General features: G+C 39.3%; 1 protein-coding gene across 1 annotated transcript in view; it reads right to left on the bottom strand.

Annotated features, from left to right (window-relative positions):
* LOC134611300 (guanine nucleotide-binding protein G(q) subunit alpha) overlaps positions 1-15,876 on the bottom strand; it is a 141,241-nt gene extending 125,365 nt beyond the window's left edge. The window contains exon 1 of the mRNA XM_063455023.1: positions 14,586-15,876. Within this exon, the coding sequence (XP_063311093.1) occupies positions 14,586-14,721 (136 nt within the window). The 5' untranslated portion in view covers positions 14,722-15,876. The remainder of the gene's footprint in view (positions 1-14,585) is intronic.
* Between the last annotated feature and the right edge of the window lie 227 nt (positions 15,877-16,103).

Genomic DNA, 16,103 nt, shown 5'->3' with positions numbered 1-16,103 from the left:
TTGAAATGATATACATTATATATACATACACACATATATAATAATTCTACGTATATATTTATGTAATAATTTTACATAATTAGGTCATTTTATTAATAATTTGCGGGACCTGCCTGACAACCCAGGCCGAAAGTCCAGGGAATTTAATTTGCTACCACTATATTTAACCCTGTAACTTTCCAAGACACCATAAAACCTGTACATGGGGGTTACTATTTTACTCAGATTTTACTGAACACAAATGAGTGTTTCAAAACAGTAAAAATGTACTACGACGATATCGTCAGTGAAAGTGAATTGTTTTGCATTTTTCACAAAAAAATGGCACTTACACGGACGATACAATTGTTGTGATACATTTTACTGTTTTACTCGAAGTCTCCCGAGTATAACAGTACCCCTCATGTACAGGTTTTATGGTGTTCTCAAAAGTTACAGAGTCAAATATGAGGCTTGCATTTCAGTTTTTTCACATTGAAATTCGCCAGAATGGTTACGTTGCATTTGAGACCGTATGGTAGCCCAGGAATGAAAATACCCCCATGATGGCATAACATTTGCAACAGTAGACAACCCAAGGTATTGCAAATGGGGTATGTCCAGTCTTTTTTAGAAGCCACTTAGTCACAGTGCCAGGAAACCAAAGTTGTTTTTTGGTACTATAGCTCCCTATTGCAACCCCCTCCATCACAACCCCTAGTGGTGCAGAAGGGGTTAAATACCCCTACTGTAACTTACTTATTTCCAGTGCCGATTTCCCTTGGCACTGGTTCAGGCTGCACATCCGTCTACGTCAGTCAGCAGGGGGGTGGGAGGAGTGGGGGAACCTAATGTGCATGCAAAGCGAGAGCTATGCCTGAATTAGGACCATGGGAAAGCATTGTGCATGCTTTTCTATGGGGTTTTGGGCGATGCTGGATTTCTTCATGCATAGCGTGAGGACGTCCAGTGTGAGTTAGGTAACCAAAAGTCGCCTAACTACCCAGAAGTCTCTCTAGACAGCCACTACAGGTGGAGTGAACCCTGGCAGGTAATTATTGCAGTTTATCAAAACTACACCCAGACCACTTCAATGACTTAAAGTAGAGTGGGTGCCTATAACTTTAAGGCCATTGTAGACAAGTTGGACAAATTATTCAAGTCAACTATGCTTTAAAAGGATTCTATAGTGCCAGGAAAACAAACCCGTTTTCCTGGACTGTACAATCCTGCAGTGCCCCCCTCCCTCGCAGCTGAAGGGGTTAAAACCCGTTCAGCCATTTACCTGAATCCAATACAGATGTCCCTCGCGGGGGAGACGTAATAGGCATGCGCGGCAATGGTCACGCTCGCATTACGAAAAATCTGACATTGGAGGTCCTCATGCAGAGCGTGAGGAAGTCCAGCATCAGAAAACAGACCAAGAGTCAGTGTGGATTCCGGAAGTCCCGCTAGTGGCTATCTGGTAGATAACCACTAGAGGAGGAGGTAACCCTCAGAGTTAATTATTGCAGTAATTACCATTGTAGGGTTAAGGGACATGGGACAATGCACCAAGACCACTTTAATGAGCCGAAGTGGTTTGGGTGCCTACAGTGCCCCTTTAACAATTTCAACTGGCAAAGAGTAGTACCAAGCCATATATCTAATTAAAAAATAAGAACAGAACAGGTACTATTAGTGCAAAACAGTGGTTTTATTTCAATTGTGAGCATTAGGATTATACAGTCTTAGAGTTGTGATTATTTTGCTGTACAGTGACTCTAATGTAGCACTGTCACTGAAATAGTCTTTCCAATAATCAAATAATAATTTGAAAGAATTGTTTTTTCTTGTAAACAAACTATGGTGTTTTAGTATTAACCTGTGTAAGATAATGACAATATTTAGTGCGGGTGATCATCTTGGAATTGCATCATAATTTTGAAATCCTGATTTGTGCTAAAATCGGGAAACATCAAATTAAATAAATGCATTTAAAAATAAATTAAAAAGAACTCTAAAATGAGCATGTGGAGTTGGGAGCCAATCAAAATTTTAACTTGCTAGAACATTCATTCAATCTTTTCCTTGTACAAAAAAAAAAAAAAGGAAAATAAACTTTGATGACGTGTGCTCAAGTAAAGAAATCTTTTGTTCAGTTTTTATAAAAAGTTACCTAATAGTTTTAAAACACTTAAAGATTGCGCGTAGACATTTTCTGCTGACACCACTTTAAACTTATAACACTTGTAAACAGATATGATTTAGATATCGCATAAGGGAAAGTTAATTTTACAAAATAGGATGACCTCTTTTATAACAGTAAATGTTGACACCTAACTTTTCAGAAAAAGCTTTAACCCCTTAAGGACTGGACTTTTTTTGCGATGTTGTACATTTGCGACCAGGCATCTTTTTGACACTTTTGTGGTGGTTGTGTTTAGCTGTAATTTTCCGCTCTCTCATTTACTGTTCCCATACAAATTATATATTGTTTTTTTCAGGACAAAATGGGCTTTCTTTACATACCATTATTTATATAATCTCATGTAATTTAATTTTTAAAAAATGAAAAAATATGATGAAAAATTGAAAAAAATACATGTTTTTTGACTTTTATGTAAAAAATCTTTTACTCATCTACAAAAGCGAATGAAAAAAACTGCTAAATAGATTCAAAATTTTGTCCTGAGTTTAAAAATACCCAGTGTTTACATGCTTTTTGCTATTTTTTTGCATGTTATAGGGCTATAGGTACAAGTAGGATATTGAGGTTTCAAAACCTATATTTTTAAAATGTATCAATAGTGACATTGTAACACTATTATCTGTCATAAATCGCTAAATAACACCCCACATGTACATATTTTTTTTAAAGTAGACAACCCAGGGTATTCAATATGGGGTATGTCCAGACTTTTTTAGTAGCCACTTAGTCGCAAACACTGGCCAAAGTTAGCGTTCATATTTGTTTGTGTGTGAAAAAAGTAAAAAACTAAATTGAACGCTAATTTTGGCCAGTGTTTGTGACTAAGTGGTTACTAAAAAAGACTGGACATACCCCATTTGCAATACCTTGGGTTGTCTACTTTTGCAAATGGTATGCCATCATGGGGGTAATTCTCATTCCTGGGCTACCATACGCTCTCAAAGGCAACGTAACCAACCTGGCCATTTTCAATGTAAAAATATGACCCATATATTTGACCCTGTAACTTTCAAAAACGCTATAAAACCTGTACATGGGGGGTACTGTTATACTCAGGAGACTTTGCTGAACACAAATATTAGTGTTTCAAAACTGGAAAATGTATCACAACAATTATATCATCAGTAAAAGTGCCGTTTGTGTGTGAAAAATGCAAAAAAAGTCACTTTCACTGACAATATCATCGCTGTGATATGTTTTACTGTTTTGAATCACTAATATTTGTGTTCAGCGAAGTCTCCCGAGTAAAACAGTACCCCCCATGTACAGGTTTTAGGGTGTCGTAGAACGTTACAGGGTAAAATACAGTGATAGCAAATTAAATTCTCTGTACTCTCGGCCTGGGTTGGCAGGCAGGTCCCTTAAATTGCAATCAATAAAATAACTTAATTATGTAAAAATATTACATAAATACGCACATAGAATTTAAATATATATGCATATTTATATATTTGAAGTCTACGTGTATATTTATATAATTATTTATGTAATTTTGTATATGGACATATGAATAGTTCGTATTCTTTTTATTTATATATACATAGATATATATACAATTTCATTCTAAGTGTATTTTGATATAAATATATATATATTAATATCAAAATACAGTTAGAATAAAATTTCGTATAGATATAATTTTTTTTTACATTTTTATTATTATTTTTAATTTTTTTAGTTTAATTTAAATTACTTATTATTTGTAGTTTATAATAATATATACACAATATATATAGTTATTATATATATTATATATATACACGTGTGTAATTTAATTATAAGTGTATTTTTATATTAATATATGTACATATTAATATAAAAATACACTTAGTATGACATTATATATATGATATTTAGACGTATATTATATATATATATATATATATAATATACGTCTATATATCATATATATATATATATATATATATATATATATACACACACACACATATATAATTATAATTTTTATTTATTAACTTTAAACTTTATTTTTTTTATGATTTTACACTAAGCAGGGAGACTGCCTGTCAGCACAGACAGTCCCCCTGCAGGCAGAGACATGGACACCTATTGTGACCATGTGGTCGCCCTGTTGGGCGATCACATGGCCACAGGGGTCCTAATCCGCCATGGGGAGACTGTCTGGGCTGCAGGCAGTCTCCCCACAACGGGAGCACCGCCGATCGCCGCCGGGGGAACGACGGCGATCGGGTAAGTACATTGGACCGTTAGGACGGTTCAGGACCGTCCTCGGTCGGCAATGCAAAAATGCCGATGACGGTCCTGAACCGTCCTCGGTCCTTAAGGGGTTAAACAGATGGCTTTAAAAAAAAAAAAAAAAAAAAAACACAGCAGCATACCAACAGACTTGCCTGGCTTAAATTATAGGGGCAAAGGTTAAAAAAATAATATCAGAAAGTGTTACTTTACTGAGAGAGTAAATGCATGGAATAGCTTCCCAGCTAAGGTGGTAGAGGTTAACACAGTAAAGGAGTTTAACCCCTTAAGGACCAAACTTCTGGAATAAAAGGGAATCATGACGTGTCACGCACGTCATGTGTCCTTAAGGGGTTAAGCATGTGTGGGACAGGCATAAGGCTATCCGAACTATACGATAAGGCCAGGGACTAATTAAACTATTTAGAAAATTGGGCAAACTAGATGGTCCGAATGTTTCTTATATGCAGTCACATTCTGTTTGTCTGTGGCTCTTTTTAAAAGATAACTAGACTAACAGACATTTCAGCCACAGGAAATATATATATATGTATATATATGTAGAGTTTGTAGCCGTATTAGTCCAGTGATGTAGATGTAAAAAAAACAGATAAAATTCGTATCTTGTAATACCTTTTTTTATTGGACTAACAGAATTTTTTAATGACAAGCTTTCGGGATAACCTCCCTTTCTCAAGTCTCAAATCTGAGAAATGCTTCAGGCTTGAGAAAGGGAGGTTATCCCGATAGCTTGTCATTAAAAAATTATGTTAGTCCAATAAAAAAGGCATTACAAGATATGAATTTTATCTGTTAGATATAGAGATATATACATACATACATACATACATAGATATAGTTGATAGTCAATACAATGTTAAACATATATCTGCACACCAGTCAAGCCATAAAACTTGCTTTTCCCACAGAAACCACAAATATGCAGTGATGTTACTACTGCAAGGATTCTGGGTGGGCATATGCAAATTACTTCAATAAGGAATCACATTTTTACCTCATTATTCCATTTTAAACATGGATTCCATGGCGTTTGTTTGCTGCATACAACAGGTGTGTGTGTATATAAAAACAGATAACATTTGTATCTTGTAATATCTTTTTTATTGGATAAACAGAATTTTTTTTAATTACAAGCTTCCGAGAGAACCTCCCTTTCTCAAGTCTAAAGCATATCTGAGCAAGACGACACATAGAATTCAAAGTTGAGTTGTGATACAAGGGTTAAAGCGACAGGAGTGCAGATAAGACGCAGGTTAGATAGAAAATAGACACCATTCTTGCAGAGGGTCGGAAATATACCACGAGGTACAGGATATGCATGAAGGCCTATATCCAACATACACAGAGACACACAAGTAGTGTATATGTACAAGTATATACAACAATATACATATAAATACAACCAAATTCCCAAATATATGTACATGCACACACAAGCACCAATACATGTACCTACACATACATAGACCTATAGATATATATATATATATATATATATATACATACACACACACACTTTACACAAACACATACATGCGAACTCATACACAAATATAAATGCACAGTCACATATATAAGCATACATGCATAAGAGTATTGGAAAGCATAGGTCTACACATAGAACATATCATTGAAATGCATTTTATCTGTTTTTTACATCTACATCACTGGACTGATATGGCTCTGATTATTATTATTATATTTATATAGCGCCATCAAACTCTGCAGCGCTTTACAATGGGTGGACGAACAGACATGTAGTTGTAACCAGACAAGTTGGACACACAGGAACAGAGGGGTTGAGGGTCCTGCTCAATGAGCTTACATGCTAGAGGGAGTGGGGTAATATGACACAAAAAGGTAAGGATAGTATTAGTCTAGTGACAGTTGCAGAAGAGGAATCAGTCAGGAGCTATTAACAGTTTAATTGATACGCTTTTATGAAGAAGTGGGTTTTTAATGATTTTTTTTTTTGAAGGAGTGGAGACTGGGTGAGCATCTAACGGAGGAGGGAAGCGAGTTCCACAGGAACGGTGCAGCCCTCGAGAAATCTTGAAGGAGAGCATCAGAGGTGGGAGTAAGGACAGAAGATAGACGTAAGTCTTCAACAGATCGTAAGGGCCTAGATGGGACATACTTGTGTATAAGGGGAGGATTAGATAGGTGGGAGCGGCATTTTGTAGAGATTTAATAGCAAGAAGCAGAATTTTAAATTGAGCTCTATATTTTATAGGAAGCCAATGTAGGGACTGACAGAAGAGTGAGGCATGGGAGGTGCGGGCGGACAGGAAGATGAGCCTCGCTGCCGCATTCATTATGGACTGTAACGGCACATGTTGGGAGTTAGTCAAGGCGAGAAAGGACAGAGGAATGGACCAACACCTTAGTCGCATCTGGCATTAAGTAGGGGCGGATGCGCGCAAAGTTTTTGAGATGGAAATGACAGGATTTGGCGATAGATTGAACATGAGGCTTGAAGGAGAGGCCAGAGTCAAGGAGAACACCTAGGCAACGAGCCTGCGAGGTGGAGCTGATGGTAGCACCGTTGACTTGGAGGGAGAGAGACACAGGAGTAACAACACTTGGGGGAGGAAAGACCAGAATTTCAGTTTTGGTCACGTTTAGTTTAAGCAAGTGGGCAGCCATCCAGATAGAAATAGCAGAGAGGCAGTCAGAGACACTAGTCAAGAGGGACACGGACACACACACACACACACTTCCCTATTGTTCAATAGTGTTTTTAATGTAATGTGCAATGCTTCACAGTCTGACACTGTATGTACTTTAAATTATAAGAACTAAATTTTTCTGCCGTGTTGGATGTTTTTCCATTGGATTTTATTGATTTTTTGGGGGGAAAATATGGACGATTTTCTCTTACAAGCAGGGGCATATGCTGAACAAGCAGACAATTCATAATTTTAACAAGATGATGCAAAAGCTGTTCTTTGGGAGACAACGGGGCTTGAATTACCCCACAATTTAACATCGGGAAAAAAATTCTCAACTACTACGCTTAAACAGAAAATAAATAAATAGATTTAGATCTCCATGGTCTCTCCCCATCTGATTATTATAAAGCAAAAAGAATTCCTAGGGGTTTTAGAATTCTAAATGTTCCAACCATTGGCCGTGGTAAGGTTAAGGTCTGTAAGGACTGGACGGCTGTACTTAAAATAGCATCCTTAGACCTAATCCTGATCATCATTCAAGGTATCAGAACTGATATGGAGGAAATAAGATTACAGAGGTGGAAATGTAACATGTAATTATGCTGGCATCTCCTGAGGGTGTTAAACGTCTACATAAATTGAAAGAAGGATTACTTGTCTATAAGAATGAGTTAATCAAGTTAAAAAAACAAAAGTTTGAGCGTGTACGCCAAGACTACCGGGACCACCGGGTTTACAAGTGGCTTACAGGGGATAGAATGCGCAGACCCAACCGACAGCGTAAGAGAATTATACGCCCTCAATTCTCTACAATAGATATTATTTCAGGTGAATCCGCTTCAGATAATTAAAATCAAAAATTTTAGACAACACAGAGACAAGAACAATGACGAGAAGCCGTGGCAGGGGCGCAGAACGAGACAGGGACATAAGGGCAAGGCTGGCGCCCCTATGGAAGACCTCCAATACAGAAGTACCATATAGGGTTTCACAATGTTATGCACTTTATATTATCCAATACCATAAGTAATAAATAAGGCACTTATAGCTTTATGAATTTCTCCATTTGATGGCCATTCTTACGTCCTGAGTATCTAAGTATTCTTATAATGCATTTCCCACTTGTTCTTTCACCTGGGTACTCTGTATAATTCACTATATCCCCCCCTTCATAGACTGTGTGTCTGTTAGAGGAATGACTTTTTTTTTATTGCAATCTGCTTTTGATTCCTCTGCTCGTTCAGTATTTACTTCAGTAACTTTGGTGACCGTGTAGTACTCCCGTTGCACTGGCAACATACGCAACGCTGTCACGTATGAGCGCAGCACTCACACACAGCACTCCTGAACACTAGGTACCGCCGTTCTTCAAATCTAAAGTAGTTGTTTCATAATGCAAGAGCCAGAAGTTAAAGTTTTATTGGTGGGCCTTAATAGGTTACAGACAAGGTAAGGACTGATCTCATAGCCTCTATTCCCTGCTCATGTAGAATTACCGTATGAAGGTTGCGTACATCCATTGTGATAAGTACTGTGGGGCTATTGCCTAGGTTAAGTTGTGTCAAACAGCTAGGGAAATTCACCTCCTTCTTCCATTAGCTCAACTGAGTTAGCAGAAGTAGCAGGGGCATTCTAATAGCGCGCACCTGCTTTTCAAAATGACCTACAAAAGAATACTGGTTCTCCCCATCCTTGTAGGTTTTTTTTTTTTTCTTTAAGAGCCACAAATCTGTGCAGAAACGCATGCAATCACCAGGCATTTTCACGGGACTACGCACAAAGACTGAAAAGAAACACAGCCTTCTCTATGAGATTGGGATATAGCTGCTAAACGGTGTGTATGATTTTTATTTACATTGTGAAGTGTTCCTTTAAAGGAACTTTCTTGGGTTAGGAATACAAATGTGTATAGCTAACAGTAGTATATAGTATCGGGCCCCTACCTAAATAGGGGGGGGGAAAAAAAAAAAGGGACTTAAACTCACTTCTCTTTCACAGCGTGGCTTCTTCTGGCATGCCTATTTGACTGAGATCATCAAGATCAACAATCTCATGCAAGCCAATGCTTTCCCATTGGGAAGCAATTGGAGGCCAATGCGCATGCGTGGCAAATCAGATGGTCTTTCTGATGCCCTGATAGAAAGAGTTTTACTCTGCTAGTATGGGGTGGGGCGTGGGTATGTAGCATGATGCAGCTTATTTATGCCATTTTAATTTTTTTTTGCAAATTCATTCCATTAATTCTATTTACTAGAACTTGTGACTGCAGATACCACATGCATTTTTTCACAGAAATCTGTTATACACCTTACTTAGGGTTACACCATGACCACTTCAGTGATTTTAAGCTGTATGTGCAGCTTTTCAAAATGAAACTCTGCGCATACGGGCATATTTTATTTTGCTGGCAGAGTTGTGTCTCCACCTCCAGCAGCGTCAGTATACCATTAGCCTATCTGGAACAAGACCCAATGTAAATTTTGTGCATACTCTTTGCACAGAGGGTGATTCTACCACTGAATAAATTACATTTACAATAACACTCCAAGAAGCATGACCCCTAAAGACCTCTGTAGTGGTTAGGTCAGTATGTGAGGGCTCCAAGGCACGGTTTGAACAATTTACCTGTGGGCACCCAACCCATATGAGACGACTTCTGTAGTAAAAGTTGGATGTCTTTTTTTTTTTTAATTCGTCCAAAAACACACACCACTGACTGGCGCACTACCTCTCTACAATATCTAGGCGTAAAACTCACCAAATCACCCCATAGCGTAACCAAAGAAAATCACTACCCTATGCTCAAACAAATCAAAACCACCCTTGTGGAGTGGGAAGGTCTGGAGGTATCTTGGTTAGGCCGTATTAATCTTATCAAAATGATGGTACTACCACATATACTATATCTCTTTAGAACCCGGCCAATATCTTTCCCGAACTCACTGCTTAAACAATTCTAAAGCACTATCAACACCCACATATGGAAAAGGAAGCCCCCCCGAGTGTAGCCAAAGAGTGCCTGGGGCTCACTTACACGAAAGGAGGATTGGGAATGCCAGAAGTAAAGGCTTACTACAGGGCATCCCTTCTGGCACAAGGGATAAGACTACTGAGGAACTCCAAGAGCCCCCAACAACCACTCTGGCTATCACTCAAAAATGCATGCCTAGACACATGCAACACCATTCACCACCTATGGACATGCTCGGACCCCCGAGCCTCCGAAGGCCCAATATTACACTGCTCAAAAACTCTGATAACTGCCTGGAAAGCCGGGAGCCCACTGGTGTTGGACCCAACACAACTCTTTAGAGAGGCACCAATAACAACACTAGCAGCTTGCTCCCCGGGACTGCAGGTGGGGAGGTGGCAGCCCCATGGAGCGAGACAGGTGCGCGACCTAATGAATGGGGAACAGATTAAATCGTTCCCTGATTTGCAGGAGGAGTTGAAACTGGCTCCCAGAGACATGTTTCTTTACCTAAGGGTCAAAAATATAATACAAACCCGCAGTAAAAACATTATCATTAAAAATGACACACCGGCCATTACACCAAGACAAGTGTCACTGAGAAAATTCGCTAAACCTCTATCCCTATGCTATAATGCGATAATCACAAGTGCAGTACCAGGTAAAATGAAGTACATGAAACAATGGGAGGAAGAAATAGGCTACCATATCCCCCTAACAAACTGGCAGTCGGCAATGGCTAGCACAAAACAGGCCTCGCGCAGCCTTTCGTTATGGGAGGCGTATTGCAAAATCACCATGGGGTGGTACCTAGTACCACAAAGGTTGGCACGTATGTACACAGGTACAACAGAGCTATGCTGGAGATGTGAAGCAGAAACAGGGACCATGCTCCACATATTCTGGAAATGCCCTAAACTGAATGACTTCTGGAGACAAATCCAATCCACAATCTCCCACAGGACTAGCCTTCACATCCCCCTGCACCCAGAAAAATACGTACTCCACATTTTTCCTGACCACAACATAAATCCCCATAAGAAAGTGATATTAAATATCCCCACAGTAGCCAAAACAGCCTTAGCCAGTAATTGGAAAAGCAAGCAGATTCCCCAGATAGAAAATATACACAATAAAATGGATATGATCAGAGTCTATGAAAGAATGGCTAGCAAAGTCAATGGTTGCCCAGATAAATATGAAAAAGAGTGGGAAAGCTGGACAGCCAGTTAAAAGTACTAGCAGGTAAATGAACAATTTGGTCACTTGAGCCCGCACAGTGGGGCATGACAACTGACAACTGACGCCAGCACTAAACAATCCAAGTGAGAGAACATAGCCATTGAGATGTTATCACCCAGTGATGGTGGAATGAGACCAGGGTTTCCCTTATCCCTTTTTCTTTCTGTACCCCTTCCCCCCTCCCTAGTTAGTCACAAAAGTTATAACAAAACGTGGCTCTACAATATGCAACACATACGTACGCCGAATTGTCATGTAAGTCGACAAGCTCCACAAAGAGATTGTAAAAAAACAAATGTAAACCTTTTAGATCAGTAGAAGTGTTGATATGCACGTTGTATTGTTTCTAGACTGCATTAATACAAACTATAAATGAGAGAAAAAAATAAGTTGGATGTCTGCCCTAATCCAAGTACAGCCCAATACAAGGATGCTGAGAGAGCTCCATGATAGCGGCCTTGCAGGAGAATCAGGAAGTAGTGCACCCGAGTGAGTTGTCAAACCATTCGTAAAATGGTTTCATTGTGTACTCTTGCAGGTACCCCGGATTCCCTGACACCATAACCACTACAGTGGGCTTTAACCAGACACGGTTTCATGAAATATTCAAGAGGTGCATAAAACTATGACAATTTAGACTATAACTAGTTGTTGTGAATTGGTTTGTCGATATTAATTATATGAGGTTTAGAAAAACAGTCGACAAGCAATATTTGTAAAAGTATGATAGGAAGTTATAAGAGCTGTGGTAAAGTACATGAAACTCAAAATAATTTAAACACTTATTACATTTTGAGAACACAAAAATATTTTATACATACACACAAACTGATGTAATTGCCTGACTTTGGAAAATAAATCTATATTTTCTAATGCATATTTTGTGCATTCATGTTGCACGTATTTAACATATTAGCTTATTATGCCTTACTTGCACATTAATGGCATGCGGCTCCAGTGAACAGAATGCCCAGCAATGTAAGCAGCACTATTGTCTGCATATTTTATTTTGCATATGTGAAATCATTTTTTGTATACACAAAAGTATATGTAGCATCTTTTGGCCATTGTGGTTTCTTACCAGGAGCCAGCACATTGCCTTAATCCTTGATATATCATTTCCTTCAAAATGAAGATGTACATGCCAACCCATTCAGGAAGCAAAGCACACAATGCAGACACATAAGCCTGTCACCAGTCATCAAATGCCGCTATGCCTGCTCTCTTTGGCAAGCTATTCGTGTAGGTGGATTTTTAAACACATTAATTTTTCACAAATCAATAATAAAAATTAAAAAAAAAAAAAAAAATATATATATATATATATATATATATATATATATATATATATATATATATATATATATATATATATATATACACACACACACACACACACACACACACACACAAAAGAATATAATCCTTAGACTCAATGTTTCAGACAGCAACAAGAGACGCTGCTCGCCCCTATTCTGACAGTAGCAATTGATCTCTGAAGGGCGCTTACCCCCATTTTCACATTTCATCACCTGACAGCAGGCATCCATCTTTAACTTAGACCATGAGCATTTTAAGAGGGAGACGACAGGAATTAAAAATGTTTATAACATATTTAGTCATCAAATTCAAGAAAAAGAAAATCTTTGCAAATTAGTACTGTACAACCTAGTAATTAGGATTTGTACATAGAAAGGTTCAGCATTTTTATATTCACTGAAATAAACATCCAACTGAAGACTGTTACAAAGAGGTGTGTTACAGAATACATTTAAAAACACACTGGATGCAATACATTTTTGTGAGGAGAAGTTTGCACTCTGTGAGATAAAGATGGAATACACTTCCTTTACAACAAACAAAGAGGGTTCTTTCACTAAACTAGAAAATATGGATAATTGGACAGGGGATTCCAAATATTAGATCAAAATTGCTCACCTGGTAAAATAACGGATTTGGAGGATGTTACAGATTTGGCTATTTGGGCCTAAAATGTGCAGTTATTATTACCAAGTGAATACACACAACATAGCAAATGCTGCACCTTTAAAATAAATGGGGGTAAGCTTAACAGGGTTTGGCACAATATCTAAAACTGATGGTCTTCCTTATCACATGCGCATAGCCAACATAGATGATGCACGTACAGGACAGAGACTACATCACTTTCTGTCAATAGGCTATAAGTATAACCATACATGGACTGTTATAAAAACTAGTTCACTGTGCTACATTACACATTGCAAGGAGTTCACATAAACTGCATTTTGTCACAAATCAGTGGAATAAATCTGCTAAATTTATCATTCTAGACACAACAGCATTAAATGTTGCATATACAGCATTAGTAACATTTTCTTTATAGTGTATGTAAAAGAGTAATGTTCACAAATTTCTCTCTGGAGTTTGTGGCAAGCTAGATGTTTGATCTGATGGCAACTGTCAAGGTCTTGGACACACAGACTAAGACACAAAACACTTGCCTTTAGACAGCATATTGCATACGAATGATTTAAGTATGGCCTTTTTCTAAATACAAAGGGTGTATTCAAATAAACACCAAAGTGTAATGAATGGAAAACCAAATTTCTACATTTAAGTTAACACAGCCAAGCTTTGACTACACCCATTTTCAAAAATCATCTATTTTGGCCTATATTTTTCCAATCTGGTTTTATGGATATAATACCCTCAGACCATGCTTTGAGTCTATGCTCACACAGAGGAAATAGATTTAATAAAAAAAAAGAGAGAAACCATCTTACATCACTATATAAATATTGTGCATCTAACAGCTGACACCGATACCCATTGTGGTATATACCACCCATGCATCAGCTATAAGCAAGCTTTGTAAGCTACGCAGAGGTGTATACCATGCAATAAGGTGTGTGTGTGTGTGTGTGTGTGTGTGTGTGTGTGTGTGTGTGTGTGTGTGTGTGTGTACCATTATTATAAGGTGTGTATTTACACCCCTACACACACCCTCACTACACAAATATGTGTGTCCATGGCAAAACATTGTGTGAATCCCGAAAATGCAATGTATATGGAGTGTTGTGATTCATTGTGCTGCCTCCCTGTATAATGCGCATTGTACACACAGAGAGCCCCATTGTATATACTGTGAGCATGCTGTGTGCCCGGTATGGGTTACACTGGGCGGATGAATGGACAGACAGAGACAGAGAGAGAGAGAGGGGAGGGGGAGGCTGGGGACCGTATAACACACATGTTCCATGCAGAGGCCCAGGCTGAGCCCGGACACCCCCCGGGACACCCGGACACTCACCGAGCAGCAGCAGCTTGAGCTCCCGGCGGGCGTCCCTCTTATCCCGGCGGAGCTGCCTCTCGATCTCGTCGTTGATCCTCCTGGCTTCCTTGGCCTCCTCGCTGAGGCAGCACGCCATGATGGACTCCAGAGTCATGTCTGCCGACTGGTGGAGAGAGAGAGACCCCCACCCTGCAAGCAGCCACCGACCGACCTGCTGATACCGCTAGCACGGACTGCTCGCAGGAAAGGCCACGCAGTGCGATGACAACACGGGCGGCGCACAGGGGGGCAATGTCCGTCAGGGAATGGCAGCCGATCAGCTCCACTGGGCAGGGGGGAGAGGGATGCAGGTGCCCCCGCCGAGCAGCTGATGTGAAGGCACCCTGGGGTGGGTGGGTGCTGCCGTAGCCCGAGTACAGGGGGACACCGAACACCCGATCTGTGCTGTCACTCGGCTGCTCCAACTCCGCCTCCTCTCAGAACCATGCACCAAATAACCTGGTGACATCCATGGGAAGAACAGCACTCAGTGTACAGCAAACACCCAGCCAGGGGCTGCTGGCAAGCCTGGCTCTCACACTGCAGATCTACAGCTCAATCCTACACTGCTACTGCTACGGCCCTTCTTTATTTCTTTCCTTTCTCTCTCTAATTTTTGTCTTTTTTTTTTCTTTGCAAATGCACACTTCCCCCACCCCCCCAAAGAAAGATCCCTTTGCAATGAGTGCAAGCTCTCCTGCAGTCAAATCCAGACCCTAATGTAATGCTAACAGGCTAATCAGCTTGTACCCCTCCCCCCTTCTCACACATTTTTTTTTCTTTTCCTCCTGATTTTTTTTCTTCCCCCCTCAGCAGAGATCCTCAAATTTGCCACCCTTCAGATCCTTCTTTTAATTTTCTCCTTTTTGTTGTTTCAATGCCTTGTCCTTATGCATCCAAGGATCCTTATGGTCTTCTTGGTGTCACAGGATATGCCTGCCTGCAATCATTTCCACTGCCAGCCTTTTTCTTTTTTTTTTTTCTTCAATGGCTCTGCTCCCCGGGCGTGGTAAGGCAGAATATGGCGGACTTTCTCCAAGCAGGCAGGGATAGACAGTTATATGCAGGAGTGCAAAATCCCAGGGAATAAACAGCAATGTTTCACTTACAATGCATAAACCTCATCCCTACATAGAAAAACAAATCACTGCAGCTTCTCTTGTTCATCGGCAAGCCCTGGCTTCCATTGCATCCACTTAGCATTGCAGCTCACAGAAATAGATATTTTTGGTTTCTTCTCCAGTCCATGCATGTAATTTTATTACAACCAAATCACTATTGGATCATATGACGTCGGGAAATAGGGGAGGAGATAGTTCAACTCAAAAAAAATAAATATATATATATATATATATATATACACACACACAGTAAAACTGCGTTAGAATCTTACTGATCATGATTTTGATAATAGCAAAACAATACAATGTTATATTCTGCTATAGGAAATTAAAATACATATAATAACGCTGTCTTAGAATCGGATTCTTTGCAAAC

This window comes from Pelobates fuscus, chromosome 5 (genome assembly GCF_036172605.1).
Source record: "Pelobates fuscus isolate aPelFus1 chromosome 5, aPelFus1.pri, whole genome shotgun sequence".
Taxonomy (NCBI): domain Eukaryota; kingdom Metazoa; phylum Chordata; class Amphibia; order Anura; family Pelobatidae; genus Pelobates; species Pelobates fuscus.
Note: the sequence above shows the minus strand (reverse complement) of the source record. Positions and strands in the feature narration are given on the sequence as shown.